At 35.7% G+C, this 16,568-nt stretch overlaps 1 protein-coding gene across 1 annotated transcript in view; it reads right to left on the bottom strand.

Moving 5' to 3' along the window:
* Nucleotides 1-1,551: 1,551 nt before the first annotated feature.
* Nucleotides 1,552-16,568, bottom strand: part of LOC121382633 (kinesin-like protein KIF11-B) — a 32,140-nt gene continuing 17,123 nt past the window's right edge. The window contains exons 8-24 of the mRNA XM_041512162.1: nt 16,317-16,492; nt 15,722-15,817; nt 14,702-14,790; nt 14,476-14,563; nt 13,128-13,337; nt 12,463-12,670; nt 10,915-11,087; nt 10,134-10,262; nt 8,573-8,740; nt 8,111-8,188; nt 7,670-7,731; nt 6,740-6,839; nt 6,035-6,214; nt 5,504-5,726; nt 4,862-5,028; nt 3,324-3,416; nt 1,552-2,750 (exon numbers count right to left, since the gene is read on the bottom strand). Of these exons, the coding sequence (XP_041368096.1) occupies nt 2,616-2,750; nt 3,324-3,416; nt 4,862-5,028; nt 5,504-5,726; nt 6,035-6,214; nt 6,740-6,839; nt 7,670-7,731; nt 8,111-8,188; nt 8,573-8,740; nt 10,134-10,262; nt 10,915-11,087; nt 12,463-12,670; nt 13,128-13,337; nt 14,476-14,563; nt 14,702-14,790; nt 15,722-15,817; nt 16,317-16,492 (2,375 nt within the window). The 3' untranslated portion in view covers nt 1,552-2,615. The remainder of the gene's footprint in view (nt 2,751-3,323; nt 3,417-4,861; nt 5,029-5,503; nt 5,727-6,034; nt 6,215-6,739; nt 6,840-7,669; nt 7,732-8,110; nt 8,189-8,572; nt 8,741-10,133; nt 10,263-10,914; nt 11,088-12,462; nt 12,671-13,127; nt 13,338-14,475; nt 14,564-14,701; nt 14,791-15,721; nt 15,818-16,316; nt 16,493-16,568) is intronic.

Genomic DNA, 16,568 nt, shown 5'->3' with positions numbered 1-16,568 from the left:
AAATTCATTGGCTTTCCTACTGAAAGTCGAAGAATACAAAAAGTTAATACACTATATGTTCTGTAATGAAATTATAATTATAATTTGCAACAGATATCTGGTCAAATTTATACACAAGGTTAAAAATTTGCCCAATTAGCTTGAATAAATGTTTGTTCCTAAAAGACCAACACAGATTTTTGTGTCTTACAAAGTGTATCACATAAAATGGATAATTTCTGTTTTGGATGTCAAAATCACTTTGTGTGTTCAAATTGTCTAACAGTGGTTGATATCCACGGGAATAACCTACGATGTCACACTTTTGTTATTTTGAGATAATTGAATTTTAAAGTTTACAACTCTGTAGTAATACAATTGTGAAATATTTATATTTAAGCAAGTATATTTTACCAACAATCATTATTTAATAATTAAATTTCGGTTACCTTTATTACAATGTAACATTATCCCATTGGTCCAGACGTAGCAACGGGAGTTTGTTCTTTTCTTTTTTCCCCCAGTGAACGTAAAAATTACCTTGTCAGGGAACATATTTGATGACGTCATTTTATATGGGCAAGTTGTCTTATTGAGAGTTATTGTTTATGAATAAAAAATAAATAAAAATAAAGTATGACTATTAGTGTTATTATTAGGCTGTTTGCGGATGATTTTTTTTTTTTTTTTTTCCATACCCCGATGAACATAAAAGACAATCCTAACTACATTCTATTTATTGACAAAATTTGTTATAATCTAGTGGTATAATAATTAATTTGACCGAAAGTTTATAACAATAACATATTAAAAGTTTTCCCGTGTGACCTATTTTGCCTAACATCAGTGAAATATACATAGCTAGTGTGACATTTCCTATTAAATGCATTTTAAATGTTTATACTGTGCGAATGAGCATGTTATATTACTGGAGTAGTGCCCAATTAAAAAGTGCATAAACTAAATATGGGTTACAGCAGATGCTAGACACCGATGGGAACAGGCTTTTATACAATTTAAATGAGAATTCGTCCATATTTATGTTGAGCTGTTGAAGCTGTGATGTTGAGCATGAAAATGATATTACATGCACAGCTATTGGTGATTATGTCTACAGATATATCCAATTAGCTATTGTGCAGTAAAACATTATCATTAGCACAAATGAAGCAAATGCATAGACCATAAATTATATATTGTACCTATACATCCCTATAAATAAGCAGCTGAACAACATTTATAAAATATAAAAACAATAAAATACAATGACCAGAGTACATATAACTGACATTGATTAGTATAAAAGTACACATAATAGAAAGAAAGAAAGAAATGTTTTATTTAACGACGCACTCAACACATTTTATTTACGGTTATATGGCGTCAGACATATGGTTAAGGACCACACAGATTTTGAGAGGAAACCCGCTGTCGCCACTACATGGGCTACTCTTCCGATTAGCAGCAAGGGATCTTTTATTTGCACTTCCCACAGGCAGGATAGCACAAACCATGGCCTTTGTTGAACCAGTTATGGATCACTGGTCGGTGCAAGTGGTTTACACCTACCCATTGAGCCTTGCGGAGCACTCACTCAGGGTTTGGAGTCGGTATCTGGATTAAAAATCCCATGCCTCGACTGGAATCCGAACCCAGTACCTACCAGCCTGTAGACCGATGGCCTACCACGACGCCTGTCACACACATACTAGAGGCACGAGTGAAGAGAAACACAGAGTGAACAGAAATATAGTAAGCATGTCAGTTATATACACTATCTAGTGTCCATGGATGCATTTACAAAGACGGTTGGACCCAAAGTTTTACAAGTGATACAGCCGAGGCCTAATTAATGTGGGGATGGTGTTGGAATTGTTGGAATAAACATAAATGCACTGTGAGGATGAGGTAATGCGTCTGTTTTAAGTACAGGAATACATGTTTGTGAAGATGGGTTGGGAGGAAAAGTTAAAAGGTTTGTGTAATGACATCACTAGAGCACATTGATTAATCAATCATTGGCTACTGAATGTCAAACCACTACATTTTTCTATTAGCAACAAGGGATTTGATTTATATGTACCATCCCCTAGACAGGATATCACATACCACTGCCTTTGATATACCAGTCGTGATGCATTGGGTGGAACAGGGAATAGTCCAATGGGCCAATATCAACGCTTTACCACTGGGCTAAGTCCCGACCTGAATTGAGAGTACTGGTTCGGGTACTGGTGTGATATATTTACTGTGTAGTAATGAAACTGTTCCATCAACAGACCAGTTACAATGTAGTTAATGGCCACTTAATAATAGTTATACGACACAGCTGATACCTACCTCTTAATATACCCACTAATTTATGGGAAAGTATGACTTACACCTTTAAGGGAAATCATTTACAATGAAATATTTTATTTTTGTGTGAAGAGCTAAAAACAAGTGTTTAAAAAAGATACATATAAAAATATTTACAAGTACCAAAATCTTTACCATCTAGGTTTACACATTGAGGAAAACAGATGGAGACAAACATTGTAGCCCTCTTAATGTCCCCAAGCAGAGTCCTAATAATATACATTATTTACACAGTAAATACAAATGCAATTTAATCTGGATCAAATTAGGTGCACATTTCAGGAAGCTGTGTTTTCTTCCCTCAGTGGCAAGCATGTTTTTGGGTGCTGTGCTTTGGGACCTTTAGGTTGTCGAGTCGTCACACCTTTCCTCAAGGTAGGGAGATTCCTTTTGCAGTTTTCCTTGTTGGACACCTGGAAAACACCAAAAACATTACAAATTAACAACTGAAGATAGCCTGACTATTAACCCCTCCATTGGCCTGTGGCAATTGGCAATGCCATGGAGATCGCTGCAGTTTTTTTAATTCTGTGAAGCACTTTTGTTTGCCATGGACTTATATTCAGTTGGGTTTTTTCAACGATGTTTTTTTTTGTTTTGCTGTGGACATTTTTTTAATTGCAGGAGCTGAATATAATTACAGTACTTCTGTTTGCATTTATCAATGGCCACACATAACAGTTGTTACAATCTATGTTGTGGGGTTTTTTTAACTTGAGAATTGATAAAGTGATTTCAGTTTTAATTATTTGGTTGTACCCTATTATTTGAAAAGCATTTGTGATGATGTGATTTAACACCAGGCTACAGATTTTTGAAGTTATTTTAGCACTACGATCTCATAAAACCGTTGTTAACTATGACATCACTACGATACATGCCATAGCCTACAATGGATTTATGATATTGTAGTGCTAAAATGTGGGTCCTGGACTTTCACCCCAATTGGCCTACCTAGACTAGAAAACCACCTAACATCTACTCACAGCACTTTTCTTGCTGACATTACTAGCAGTAGACACTCCAGATGTTGATGACTTTACACTTGCTGCATCACTGTTGTCCAGTTCATCATTTTCCTTAAATACAACATACAGTAGCTTTACAATTCAAATCTCTTTAATTTATTATCATTATTATTCTTTTAGTCATGATTCTTTATATACACTGTCAAAAAAGAAATGCATAGGCGAAATATTCATGGAATTATCTCTTTAATACAAAGTGGCATAATTTCGTTATTTATGATCGTATCACAGTAAAATTTGACAAGATTATGTGACAATGTTCTTGCTATGGACTGACTGCAGTGCAGGCGTTTTAGTCACCAAACAGTGTCGCATGAGGGCGCTGAAATCAGTACTGTGTGTGGCCACCAGCAGCAGCAATCACTGCACGACATCTCCTTGGCATAGACTGAATGAGTCTCTGAATCCGGGCACGTGGAATCCTAGCCCATTCTTCCTGCAGTGCATGTGACAGTTGCGGAAGCGTCTGAGGCTCTGGGTCACGCTAGCGTACACGTCTGTCCAGTTCGTCCCATAGGTGTTCAATGGGGTTGAGATCTGGAGATCTTGATGGCCATGGCAGCACATTAATGTTCTCATTCTGTAGGAAATCCATTGTTACACGTGCTGTATGAGGCTTAGCATTGTCCTCTCTGTCGATCCAAAATGGGAAGCATGTGATGGCGAAACATTTCATCCCCGTAGTGTACAGCTGTCAGGTTGCCTTGTACGAACACAAGTTCACTTCTGCTGGTGTATGAGATGGCTCCCCACATCATGACACTCCCTCCACCGAATCTCAACTTGGGCGACACAGTTGTTGGCAAAATGTTCACTGCGGCATCTGTAAACACGTTGTCATCCATCACGTCGCTGAACCGTACTCGCCGCCAGTTTCCCCAAGTTCCACCCCTATACATTCGTGCACCAGCGAACACGTAAATGTTGATGTTGACGTCACAGGACGGGGCCAACACACGGTCTACTAGCCCGTAAACCAGCATTTAAGCAAATGTACTACGGTACAATTATCAACATTTTGCTGTCAAGATCCAAATGAAGTACCCCACACTGAAACAAATGTTCTTCTAGCACTTTTTTTGTGGGGGGAGGGGGGGGGGGGGGGGGGGGGGGGAGGAGAGAGAGAGAGAGAGAGAGAGAGAGAGAGAGAGAGAGAGAGAGAGAGAGAGAGAGAGAGAGCGCGCGCGAGAGAGCGAGAGAGAGAGAGAGCTCCAAAACTAGGAACACCAACACAGTAACTTACATTAACACGGTGTCCTACAATAGTGATACTGTGATAGATTTTTGACATATGCTTATTAGCAAACACAAAGAAGCTTATTAATTAAAAGTGTAGATATTTTGTATTAAGATGGTGATTTCCCGGACATAAATAACTGTATTTCCAAGGGATCCATCCAGCAACCTCACACCACAAGAACTTTCTACACTCCTCTAGTGATGGCCAATATCATCACTTTTAATCTCGTATTGAAGACTGTTTTTCTACTGGTTACCTCTGCTGATGGTGAAAGTCTCTCAGACGGTTGTTCTGCTGATTCAGCCACGTCGCAATTCACAGCTTCCTGTTGTTCTGCTCGGAACTGTGTGAGTAACAAACTGTGTCTCCCTGTCTTGGCCAGAGTCCGGGGGTAGGAGAACTCTTTGCGCTGAGGGGTCAAACCTTCAACATTTCAAAAGATAAACAAAAACTATTATAGCAGCTGTGACTATAGGCAGTCAGGAATTACATTTAAGGGCTTGTATTACCAGTTTGTATTACAAAACACACGACAAAGTCAATCTGTATTAAAAAAACCCATAGCTTACAGTAAGTCTACTTTCAAACAAAAATGTACAATATATGCAGATTATATAAAAATAAAAAACAGAATTAACTTGAGTTCTCTTCATGTACATGATAATATGTATAATTGTTCTTGTTTTAAATAAAAACTATAATTACTTCAGTTTTAATTACCTCAAAATATTTACCCATTATTAATTACATGGATGGAAAGATGTGCATAATGTTACTGTTGGGTTACCCTGTAAATTACAAACACAAAGAAACAAATACAATCACAAAAAACAAATCCTTGCTATATGTCTCCAACATAAAAAAATAATGAGTTTTAATGACGTCAAGATAAAAATACCTGTAGGCATATCTTTCTTCATTTCCTCCGACAAAAATACACCCAGCTCATTTTTTCTGTTTTCAAGGTCTTCGGAACAATGTTTCTTGTAGGTAGACACATTTTCCGACTGGATGTCTAGTGGTTTTTGAAGAGCTTTAATGTCAGTTTGACTCTGCGTCAATCCTTCTTGGAGTCTCTCAAGAGTGACACTAGTACAGGTACGTACGGTGGAAGACAACTCCTAATGAACAAGAAAGGAAACCAAAATGAGTTTATTACCTGCAGGTAGACACTGCAACATCCAAGGGTGCTTCAGAACATTTTGTGCGATAATACTTGAAATTCTACAATTATGGGACAACTCTGTAGTAGAATTAATTATGGTTGACTAAAAAAATCCAGAGCACATAGACATAAGTTTAAAGATAAAACAGACAAGCCTGTTTTTATCTTACAGACACGCATGTAATTACGACTTGGTAAATTCATCCCACTGTTTGTATGTTTGAGAGTACTTGTATTCACTATGCTGCACAGACGGAGTTTCACCTGTGACATGGTCTGATAGGTGTTCAGAGAGTCGACATCTACTTGTTTTTGTTGTTCACATCTCTCGGTCAGGTCAGCTCTGTGAGCCTCCAGCGACACCCGCGTGCATTCCAGTGCAGATTTCGTGTTGGTCTCGAGCTGAGATAATTCAACACCCTGTTGCTCAATACTGACAGTTACCTTCCGAAACAAAAAAACAAAAATCATTTATTGAAAAGAATTTAACCCAAGTTCAGGTCCATCGAACAGAATTTTCATGTTTGGTAATATGTAATATATAGCAATTAGCAAGCCTCAATTTCTTTCAAATTTAGTCAAAATTACTTTCGATTCCCACAACTTTATAACACATGAATCTAATTTTGTGTATGGATTGTGTTTTTTTTTAACAATGTGCTAAATGATATTTAGAAATTTGATGCTAATAAATAATATAATTATTATCTTGACATTAAAAATATATTTTGCAATAGATGTTGCCTGAACACTAGATGCTTTGTATTTTTTAAGTGATGTTACAGGAATCAAATATGGTAAAACTTTGACTCTTTAATAAATATGGCATTTTTAATTGATAAAGTTAAAAAAAATGTTAGAGGTTCAATTTAATATCAAACAGGAGTGTATTGGGAATATTATTTCCATCATTAATAAAATATTGATTTTTCAGCGACCCAACACACCACCATAGTATATTGTGCTTACCTCCGTTAACTGTTCAACTGTCTTTTTAGCAACTTCACAGTTCTTGTCAGAGACTTTATTTTTGTTGTCATCAACAAGAGACAACATCACATCCACTCGACTAAACGAAAAATGTTCAAGTATCAACAGTGATGAGGTTCCATTTCTAACCTAACCTAACCTAACCTGATGTTTTAAAGATAAAAATGATTCTACCTGACCAATCCCAGATGGAAGAAAGAAAGAAAAAAATTAAGAAAAAGAATTCATCCACCATCCCATCTTTCTTTCAAAATATCTGCATTATGAACACATTTAGAGGAGCAGTGTTTAGTTATTATATTACCAATAAATATAATCAGAGTTTGTTGTTTAATAATAATAATATTATAAATCAATATACTTGAGCTGTGTTCACATATACATGGATACAGATCCGTGAAAAATGGCTGTTGTTTTATTTATTGAAATTAAATACAGTAATCAAGTCTGAACCAGTCGTTACCAATAATGACAAATATTATGGTTGTATGTATTAATTTACAGGTTACTTGCAGCAGTTGTGACCAACTAAAAGAAGGAAGGAAGGAAATATTTTATTTAACGACGCACTCAACACATTTTATTTACGGTTATATGGCGTCAGACATATGGCTAAGGACCACACAGATATTAAGAGAGGAAACCCGCTGTCGCCACTTCATGAGCTACTCCTTTTGATTAGCAGCAAGAGATCTTTTATATGCACCATCCCAGACAGGATAGTACATACCACGGCCTTTGATGTACCAGTTGTGGTGCAATGGCTGGAGTGAGAAATAGCCCAATGGGCCCACTGACGAGGATCGATCCCAAACCGACCGTGCATCAAGTGAGCGCTGTACCACTCGGTTACGTCTCATCCCCAACTAAAAGAAGAGTAGACAAGTTCCACATTTGTTGTCATTGTACCTTTGAGCATCACTGTGAAATTCAGCACCTTCAGTCCCGAGACTATCAATACTGGAACAGATCTAGTAAAACAAACGATTATTTATATAAACATAAAGTAAACATTACAATATTCAAGCAAAGATATTAAGCATTAAAATTTCACAATTATCAAGCATGTAACATCTGTTTATTCAAAATCAACATAGCTGCTTCTGAGAAATGATCTGCTATATGATCTTACAGAAATTAAAGTATATGAAAATGATGCGAGGTGTAAGTTTTCATTTTTCATATCAACACAGAACAGTAAACATGACTACTGGACAGCTGATGTGTGAAGTTTTGTGAACAATATGGTATACCATGGACAGCTGATATGTGAAGTTTTGAGAAGATTACAGTATACCACGGACAGCTGATTTGTGAAGTTGTATAAAGAGTACAGAATGCCATACAAACCTGTTGAGATGATTCAGATATCTTTGCTTTTTGGGTCGATACAAGCTTAATGAGTTCTTCGAGCTTTGTCTCAATATTCTAAAAAAAACAACCCCAAAAATATTTAGTTTAATCTGAAAAGGTTAAAAGTAACAGTCTAACTTTCACATAAAATATATGAAAAACAATATGTAGAAGGATGTGTACAATATATTTTCTGCCTTTTATTTACAAAGTATGTTCATAAAGAATCAATCAAATTTGTACAATTTGTAATGCAAGCACTAATGGAGAGTGAAAAAGTCAAATAGGAAGAGGAATAGATTATACCTCGGATGAGTGCTCTTGACATTAACCAAAATGCTACCAGCTGCTCAGCAAAATACATTTTTGTTTCTCATTACATGCCGTAAATTTGTTATCAATCTTCGATCATTTGCAACATAAACCTTTTGTGTACTGAATAGAAAACCACCTGTTTACCTGGCTAATGGCATCCTGTGTTTTCTGTGCCGTGTTGACGATTTCAGAGCAGGTGGATGTTTTGTTCTGTAGTGATGTCATGTGAGAGTCGACCATCTCTGACAAACCGGTCAGCATCTGACGCAAGTGACCAGCCTGCTGCTCTATCAGCTGGCGTTGATCTTCTTTCTAACAAACCAACAAAACAAAGACATTACAGACAAAAATAACTTCTATTCCAGTCAAACAAAGAATCACTTGACATGTATCATTCTACATACTATAGAAGTGGGCGGGTGGTAGAGCACTTGCCGAAGGTGTTTGGGTCGAAGGATCAAATCCTCTCTGTATACCTATTTTCTGATTGGGTTTTTTTCTCTGATCCAACCAATGCCCTATGACTGCTATATCACACGCTGTGGAAAATGCTTATAAAAGATACCTTGTTGCTAATGAAAAAATGTAGCAAGTTAAACAAGAGTGCTGGTACCTGATACGCCTATCAGGAGTTTGATGGAAAACCATAGATATTAATGAATATGTTATGGGTATGATTCCATTCTAATTATGTGAAATATTTGCAATGGAATGGATGAACAGTTTGTTTTGGACACACTATGAAGATACTGTATCCATAAACAGTCCTGACTTCTTCAAAGGCTAAAAAAAAGTTTCCTGTGATGTTCAGAATATAAACAAATTATTTGATTTATTTGTATCACAGTGACCTAGTAATTGTATGTGACACACCACCATCCCAAGTTGTTCGTACATGCATCGGTATGCAAGATATGATCAGGACAAGGATTTACCGTAATGTGCAGTAGACCATGAAAAGCAGGTCACAGTGACCTAGTAATAGTACACAACACACCACCATCCCAAGTTGTTCCTACATGTGAGGTTTGATGGTCCTGTATGCAAGATATGGTCCGACAAGAAAAAGTTAACAGACGTACATACGGACGGACAACGCCATACCATAATACGACCTATCAGACGGGCGTTTAAAAATGACCCAATGTTAGACATCCAATAACCAACTATTAATAAATGTGCTCTAGTGGTGTCATTAAACAAGGACTTTCATAAATAGGTGGCAGCTGGCGATTCCCCACCCCACCTTTTAAATAAAATTGTCACTGTGTATAGAATAAATGCTTCTTGACCGAATGTTGATATTTTACCATCTAATTTGCACATGCTGACAACCTTGTTTATATATGTGTTTGTAAACTTCTTTTCTTTGTTTTTTTAATATTAGCTGTTATCAATGTATAATGTTAATATTTAAGATAAACCAATGAAACTGTGTCATTCTTTGGTTTCAGTAACAACCTGATGTCACATGATATAACAATAACCAGTAATTTAATTTTCACCTTTTACTTTCATTCTTAATGATATCACTGTCAAACAAAACAAACTACTACAGTATTGCATGCCATCCACTAATAAAGTCAATGTCCAATAACCAGTCAAGAAAAAAAAGACACATTGGAAGTATTGGACAAGTGAGGTTTGTTTTTCCAAAAGCCAGTCATTAATTGAAAATACCACAATATATAAAACATAATAATACCTGCTGCTCAACATATTTATAGGCTGACTGCAGACAACTTGCAATATCTTGAAGAGAGGACTGTATCGATGTTAAGGCAGGCATAACTGTCTCCAGAGATAAACTAGAGATCCGTGCAGTCTCTTCACTCTGAAATCATAGAAACGCATTTACGTCACATTGTATTAAGTTAACTGTATTTAGATGGATTTAAGTTGTAAATATTAGAAACATTTTATGACAGTTATATATTATGAATCATTTGAGTACATCATATGCTAAGGTGTCTTTGTTTTGTTTAACGACACTACTAGAGTACATTGATTTTTTTTAATCATAAGCTATTGGATGTTAAACATTTGGTCATTTTGACAAAGTCTTAGAGAGGAAACCTGCTAAATTTGTTTCATTAGTAGCAAAGGATCTTTTGTATGTGCTATCCCAGACAGGATAACACATACTGCAGCCTTTGATATACCTATATCAGTTGTGGTGCACTGGCTGGAACTAGAAATAGCTGAATGGGTCCAACAACAGGGATTGATCCCAGATAGACTGCACATATGGCTAGCGTTTTACCACTGAGCTATGTCCCGCCCCTCATATGCTAAGGAGACGATTATTGGATGCAAATCAGAACATTCTGCCATATTAATTTGAGAATGAATGCTTAATGCCCTAGAATGGACATAATTTCTGCTATTTATGTATATGGAAGAATGAATAACAAATAACCAAAATACATGAATAAATTTAAAGGTTAAACATTTAAAAAATAAAAAAGGACTCAGACTGAACAAACCATTTTGTTATCAATTAAACTTTTGGTATTCTCAATCCAAGAAACCCTCTCTGTTTTGATCTTTTCTTGATGTCCGTCAATTGTCGAAATGTGTTTCCCAACCAACATCAATAAATTTGATGTTTGTTCATTTAAAGTGTCAACTTCAGTTGTCCTGTGCTCAAGAAAGGAACCTGAAAATAAATTATGGGAAATAACAATAATTTGATATAATCTGTTCCAAAAACAAGAGTACCGGTGAGGTACATGATACGCCTGTCAGGAGTTTGATAGAAAACCCTAGATATTAATGAATATGTTTCGGGTATGATTCAATTCTAATTATGTGCAATTTTTGCAATTGGATGGATGAAGTTTGTTTTAGACCAACTACTGATGATACTGTATTCATTGGAGAAGGTGCTGTCTGATTAATGAAGTTACTGTTTTTATTAGCAAGGAAAATTTTGTTTAGCATGCATAGGTACTCTGGTGACAAATTTATATTAGTGACCTAGTAATTTTAAATGATGACAATTGAAAACAAAAAGAATATTCTGTGGAAAATGTAACCGATAAACAGATAATTTCAAAGTTTCATTTTGTAGAGTCACACTTCAAGTTAACTACTTACATCCCTTTAAATAAAATGAATATTAGCATTAAGAAATTGTGACTGTGGAATACATCCAATCGTCTCTGGGTAAACGGAGCTAGACATTTAGTAGATTCATCTACTATGACAATGACAGTGCATGGCATGAAGTAGTAATTACATGAAAAGAGAAAACAAACTGGAGAAAGAATGAAATTAAAACTGGAAAATTAAGAATGTCAACTTACACTATTATTTCTGAAGAAGACAACATGGCAGAAGTGATTTTTAGGAAACCATAAAGCACACATCCATCAATCAGCAAAACAGATGGTAAAAAGAAAAACAATCTTTTTAAAGATTGTAAAAACTAGCAGCCTGTATTTAGTGGCCACTTTTGACTACACCCATAAGACAGGTTTCATTGTATAGGTAAAGACAATATGCACTCTTTTTCCTTAATATCCAACTACGTACAACTCTTCCCTAGGAGTTTGTTGGATATAATAGTAAACAATGAATAAAACCGGAGGGAGAGAGAGAGAGAAGAAATTCAATGAATAAAACAAAAAAACTCTACCATTATCACGTGATGCATGGCTGAAGCAATATCATGGCACAAAGAAAGGAAGGAAATGTTTTATTTAACAATGCACTAAACACATTTTTTATTTACGGTTATATGGTGTCAGACATATAGTTAAGGACCACAGATATTGACAGAGGAAACCCGCTGTCGCCACTTCATGGGCTACTCTTTTAGATTAGCAGCAAGGGATCTTTTATATGCACCATCCCACAGACAGGATAGTAGATACCACGGCCTTTGTTACACCAGTTGTGGAGCACTGGCTGGAACAAGAAACAGCCCAATGGGTCCACTGATGGGGATCGATCCTAGATCGACTGCACATCAAGCAAATGCTTTACCACTGGGCTACATCCCGCCCCGGCACAAAGTAACAAAATATTACCTAGAATGTCTAATGTGTTTGCTTTGAACAAGTTCTCCTGCTCAACGAGTGTTCCCAGCTTGTCACTCATCTCCGAGATTCTCAAGTCAAACCTCTCTTTGAAGGAAAGCTGACATTTTTCATTGTGAGTCGTCACATGGTTGATCCTGTCCAACTTGGCGTGCAGTCCCTCCACATCATTCACAGTGAACTCAACTGTGTTTAACAGCTGAAACAGATAAATATTATCATCACAACAAATATCATCTAAACAAACTTCATTAATAATGAATGACATCATTCCATTAGATTTACATAGTGTCTATAATGTCTTTAATGCTGGCAGTAATTACTGTTTATATTTGTGAAATATGTTATGCATAAGGAAGAAAGAAATTAAATATTATGACGCACAACCATTGTTGTAAAATATTAACAATCTTTCACTGCAACAATAACAAAAGAAGGAGGAACATCTGAGACCCTAACTTTTATATCTAACAACCATAAATTTGAATATTATTTAGAAATTTGTACCATCAATATAAAAGCATGTAAATGAAAAAAATAATAAAAAGAGATTTTAACACAAAAATTACTCAACTGAGAACTATATATCAATGACAATAAACAAACAGAACATAAATGCATTCGATAGACCAAGACAAAATGTGGACTCGCCGTACATGATTAGCATCTGAGAACAAGACGTCTTCAGTCTTGACATGTTCTGAGACCAGGAACTTGTGTTCATCGAGGTCCTGCTCCTTTATCTTCAGAGTGTGGCACGTGGCCAGCAGCGTTTCACTCGTTTCTTCCAAGTCATTTCTCGTCGCTGTCAGCTGTTCCGTGGTCTCCTCCAGCGCTTTGTGAGTTTCGGTAAACACTTCTGTCAGCTGAAGAAAACACAATAAGACAGATGAAAAATGCAGCCAATAAAAAAAATAATGTCGCAAAATAATTAACTTCACAATGTCTAATGTTGGATAAATAGAGGATAATAAACGAGTTACCAGTTATTATCAAATTTATGTCCTGAGTGAAATAATTTTCTGTTGTCACGAGCTTTAGCGAGTGACAAATGAAAATTATTTCACGAGGGACATAAATTTGATAATAACTGGTACCGAGTTTGTTATTCTATTTATTACCTCAGCTATTTTTTCTCTAAAAGCCATTATTTTCGACGCACATGCACGAAGGCCAACCTGTATAGGAACGATGAAAACCACTTTACGCACTGTTCTAATAATTACTATAATGTTGTAATTTAATCACGTTCATAGATAATTAAAAAAAACACAAGTTCTCTTTATTCTGCTTCCAAATCTATAATGAATTGCATTAAAATGACATTTTGTTATTAATTTAATACCAAAAACAGAGACCCGTAAAGGCAAACTCTTTAAACTACATGACGTCATTTTGTGTGTTTGTCAAATCGTGATGACGTCATATTTAGTACTGACAAAGTCATTGGTTTGTAAGCGTCAAATTGCCCAATAGTATTGTTTGTTAGACCAATGCAGAATATTTCTCACTGAGAAAATATGGGAAATATTTTCCATTATGAGTGACCGCTGGGGTAATAAACACGGTAAAGTTTAAACTAATACTGTTTTAGCTGCAAACTTTTGATAAGAACCACTTTCTTGGTCATGGTCATTGGATACTCAACTAGTCCAGACGGTAAATAAGATGCATATCTATTAATTGTATAAAATGTTAGCACATTAATTATAATACTAATTATAGCTACTTCCTTCTTCTCATGACAGTATTTAGAGACTTGAAATGTCAGCTACTGCCTAGAAATATACAGTACATGTTTGCTATACAACACAAAATACAAAAAGTTAAAGTTTGTTTTGTTTAACGACACCACTAGAATATATTGATTTCTTAATCATTGGCTCTTGGAATTTAAACATTTAAACCCTCTACATTTTTTCATTAGTAGCAAGGGATCTTTTATGGCACAAAATACAAAGTTCTAACTTGTGATCTCCACAAACAATACATTAATGAACTTACTTTTTCTTGTTCTTCTGTCATAACTTGTATTCTTTCTTCCAGATTCTGTATAATGTCTTCTTGCTGAGTTATTTTATTTTGTATGGACCTGCAATATTCCAAAATAATAATCAAAACTATGTAATAAACAAATATTGTCACATTCAACAACAACTCAAAAGAAAAAGGTAACCTCTAAGCATTCTGTTAAATTTTATAACATATTTTGTTTTCTTAATACACTTACAAATAATTTTCTTCAGCAAGAAATATTCCATTTTTCTCTCTGGCAGCTTGCAGATCTTTTCGAAGACGTTCAATTTCTTCATTGTATTCCTAGAAATAATGAATGAATGAATGTTTATCGACACCCCAGCATAAACATTCCTAGAAATAACACATTTTCTAAGTAAGTACGTTATAGTACATGCACATAAACTACATTTTAAAATACCCACATAGTTCTTATCATTAGGCACAAAACAGCTAATTTTAGCAGCTATCACTGCAACAATTTGCTGACTAGCTCAAGCCAAAAACATGGCATCTGCTGGCCAGTCATCTACTTTGCCAATGTCCACCTACTTTCCTCATAATTAGCATGTCTGCTAGTGGAATCAGTAAACAATATTTAGCTGACCCTATACACAGGGAATAACTGGTTAGTCTTAAGATATCGGCTTTATCCTGCAAAGGTTAGAATGGCAAATGCAGCGAGGCTCTGCCAAGCTGCATTTGCCATTCGACCTGAACAGAATAAAAAAGACATCTTAAGACAGTAACCAGTTATTTATTTATCCTGCAATCCTACAGGAATAGTCGGAAAATCATTATTTATTCCATTTTTGTGTACACAAATGGAGTATCGTCAACCTAGCAAGGCTTCTGTCGTACGTTATACAAGATACATGACGTCATTCTTTGTAGGATGCCAGCTACATTCTGTCACATTAAAAAAGCGTTTCTAAACTCTAATTCATAAATAAATATACAAGTTTTGTATTGTTATTGCAAAACTAAATGTTGTTTGTATTTACTGTACTAAAACAAATGATTTAATGAGTATGTTTATTGAAAATCTAGTCTGAAATACTCGTCGAGTCGGGCTTATGTCACGTGATCTATATTTTTGGTGACTGACCGAAAATATAGATTTATCTAGCAATCATATGTTGCTAATGAATACAGTGATTGCGGGATAAATTTACAAACTAGAACAAAACAGCTATAAACCTCTTTACTATAGTCTTAAATTACATATACCCACCTTGATCAGAGCTTTCTTGGTCAGTTTCTGGTTTATTTCCGGTCGGTTGGTTATATTCTTTGCTCGGTGAGCATAATCAAGTGTACTTAAAGTTTCCTGTCAAAGAAGTTCATATTACATTAAATCCAGTTCATAACGGACGACACAGCATTAAATCACCAACAATCATTTGAAAAACGTATAGTTCTAGTCCTTCACAAAATTATATATCATCCAATCTATTTATACTTAGTACCAATGATGTTAATGTCACTAAATAACCTAGAATTTCACAGAATTAAACCAGAATTCCACAGAATATATGCTAATTTCCACAGTATTGCTGATTGTCATGGTTAAATGCCACGGTTGTTTCTCATTTCAAAAGTATACTACATGAAAGCAGGGGTAACTATGTCCAGACATGTGAATGAAACATTTCTAAAAAAGCTAAAAATTATACATGTGTGCCCAAGGCACGTAACTGAGTGCAGAAGGCAAGAAAAATGAATGAAAGGAAAAAACATTTAAAAGCGGAATTCCATCAATTAATGGAAGAATCACATGCCTGTATGTTTCAGGTTATGTTAACACACAAACATGTTTGTTGACTCACCTCCAAGTTACAGGAAGCAGGGGAAATTGTCGCTATGATGCACGTCTTGGTGCGGCCTCCCAGCGAGTCTTGTAGCAGCCGTGTCAACTTGCTCTCTCGGTACGGAATGTGGGGAGCATGCTCCACTAGCGCCGTAATGACGCGGCCCAGTGTCAGCAAACTCTGGTTAATGTTCCCTGTAACAACCAGTGTATGAATCAATAAAACATTACTGTGATACTGGTACCTGAAACCCAAGATCATGATTAAACA

The sequence above is a fragment of the Gigantopelta aegis genome, chromosome 10, assembly GCF_016097555.1.
Source record: "Gigantopelta aegis isolate Gae_Host chromosome 10, Gae_host_genome, whole genome shotgun sequence".
Taxonomy (NCBI): domain Eukaryota; kingdom Metazoa; phylum Mollusca; class Gastropoda; order Neomphalida; family Peltospiridae; genus Gigantopelta; species Gigantopelta aegis.
This window is presented reverse-complemented; position numbering and strand designations above follow the sequence as displayed.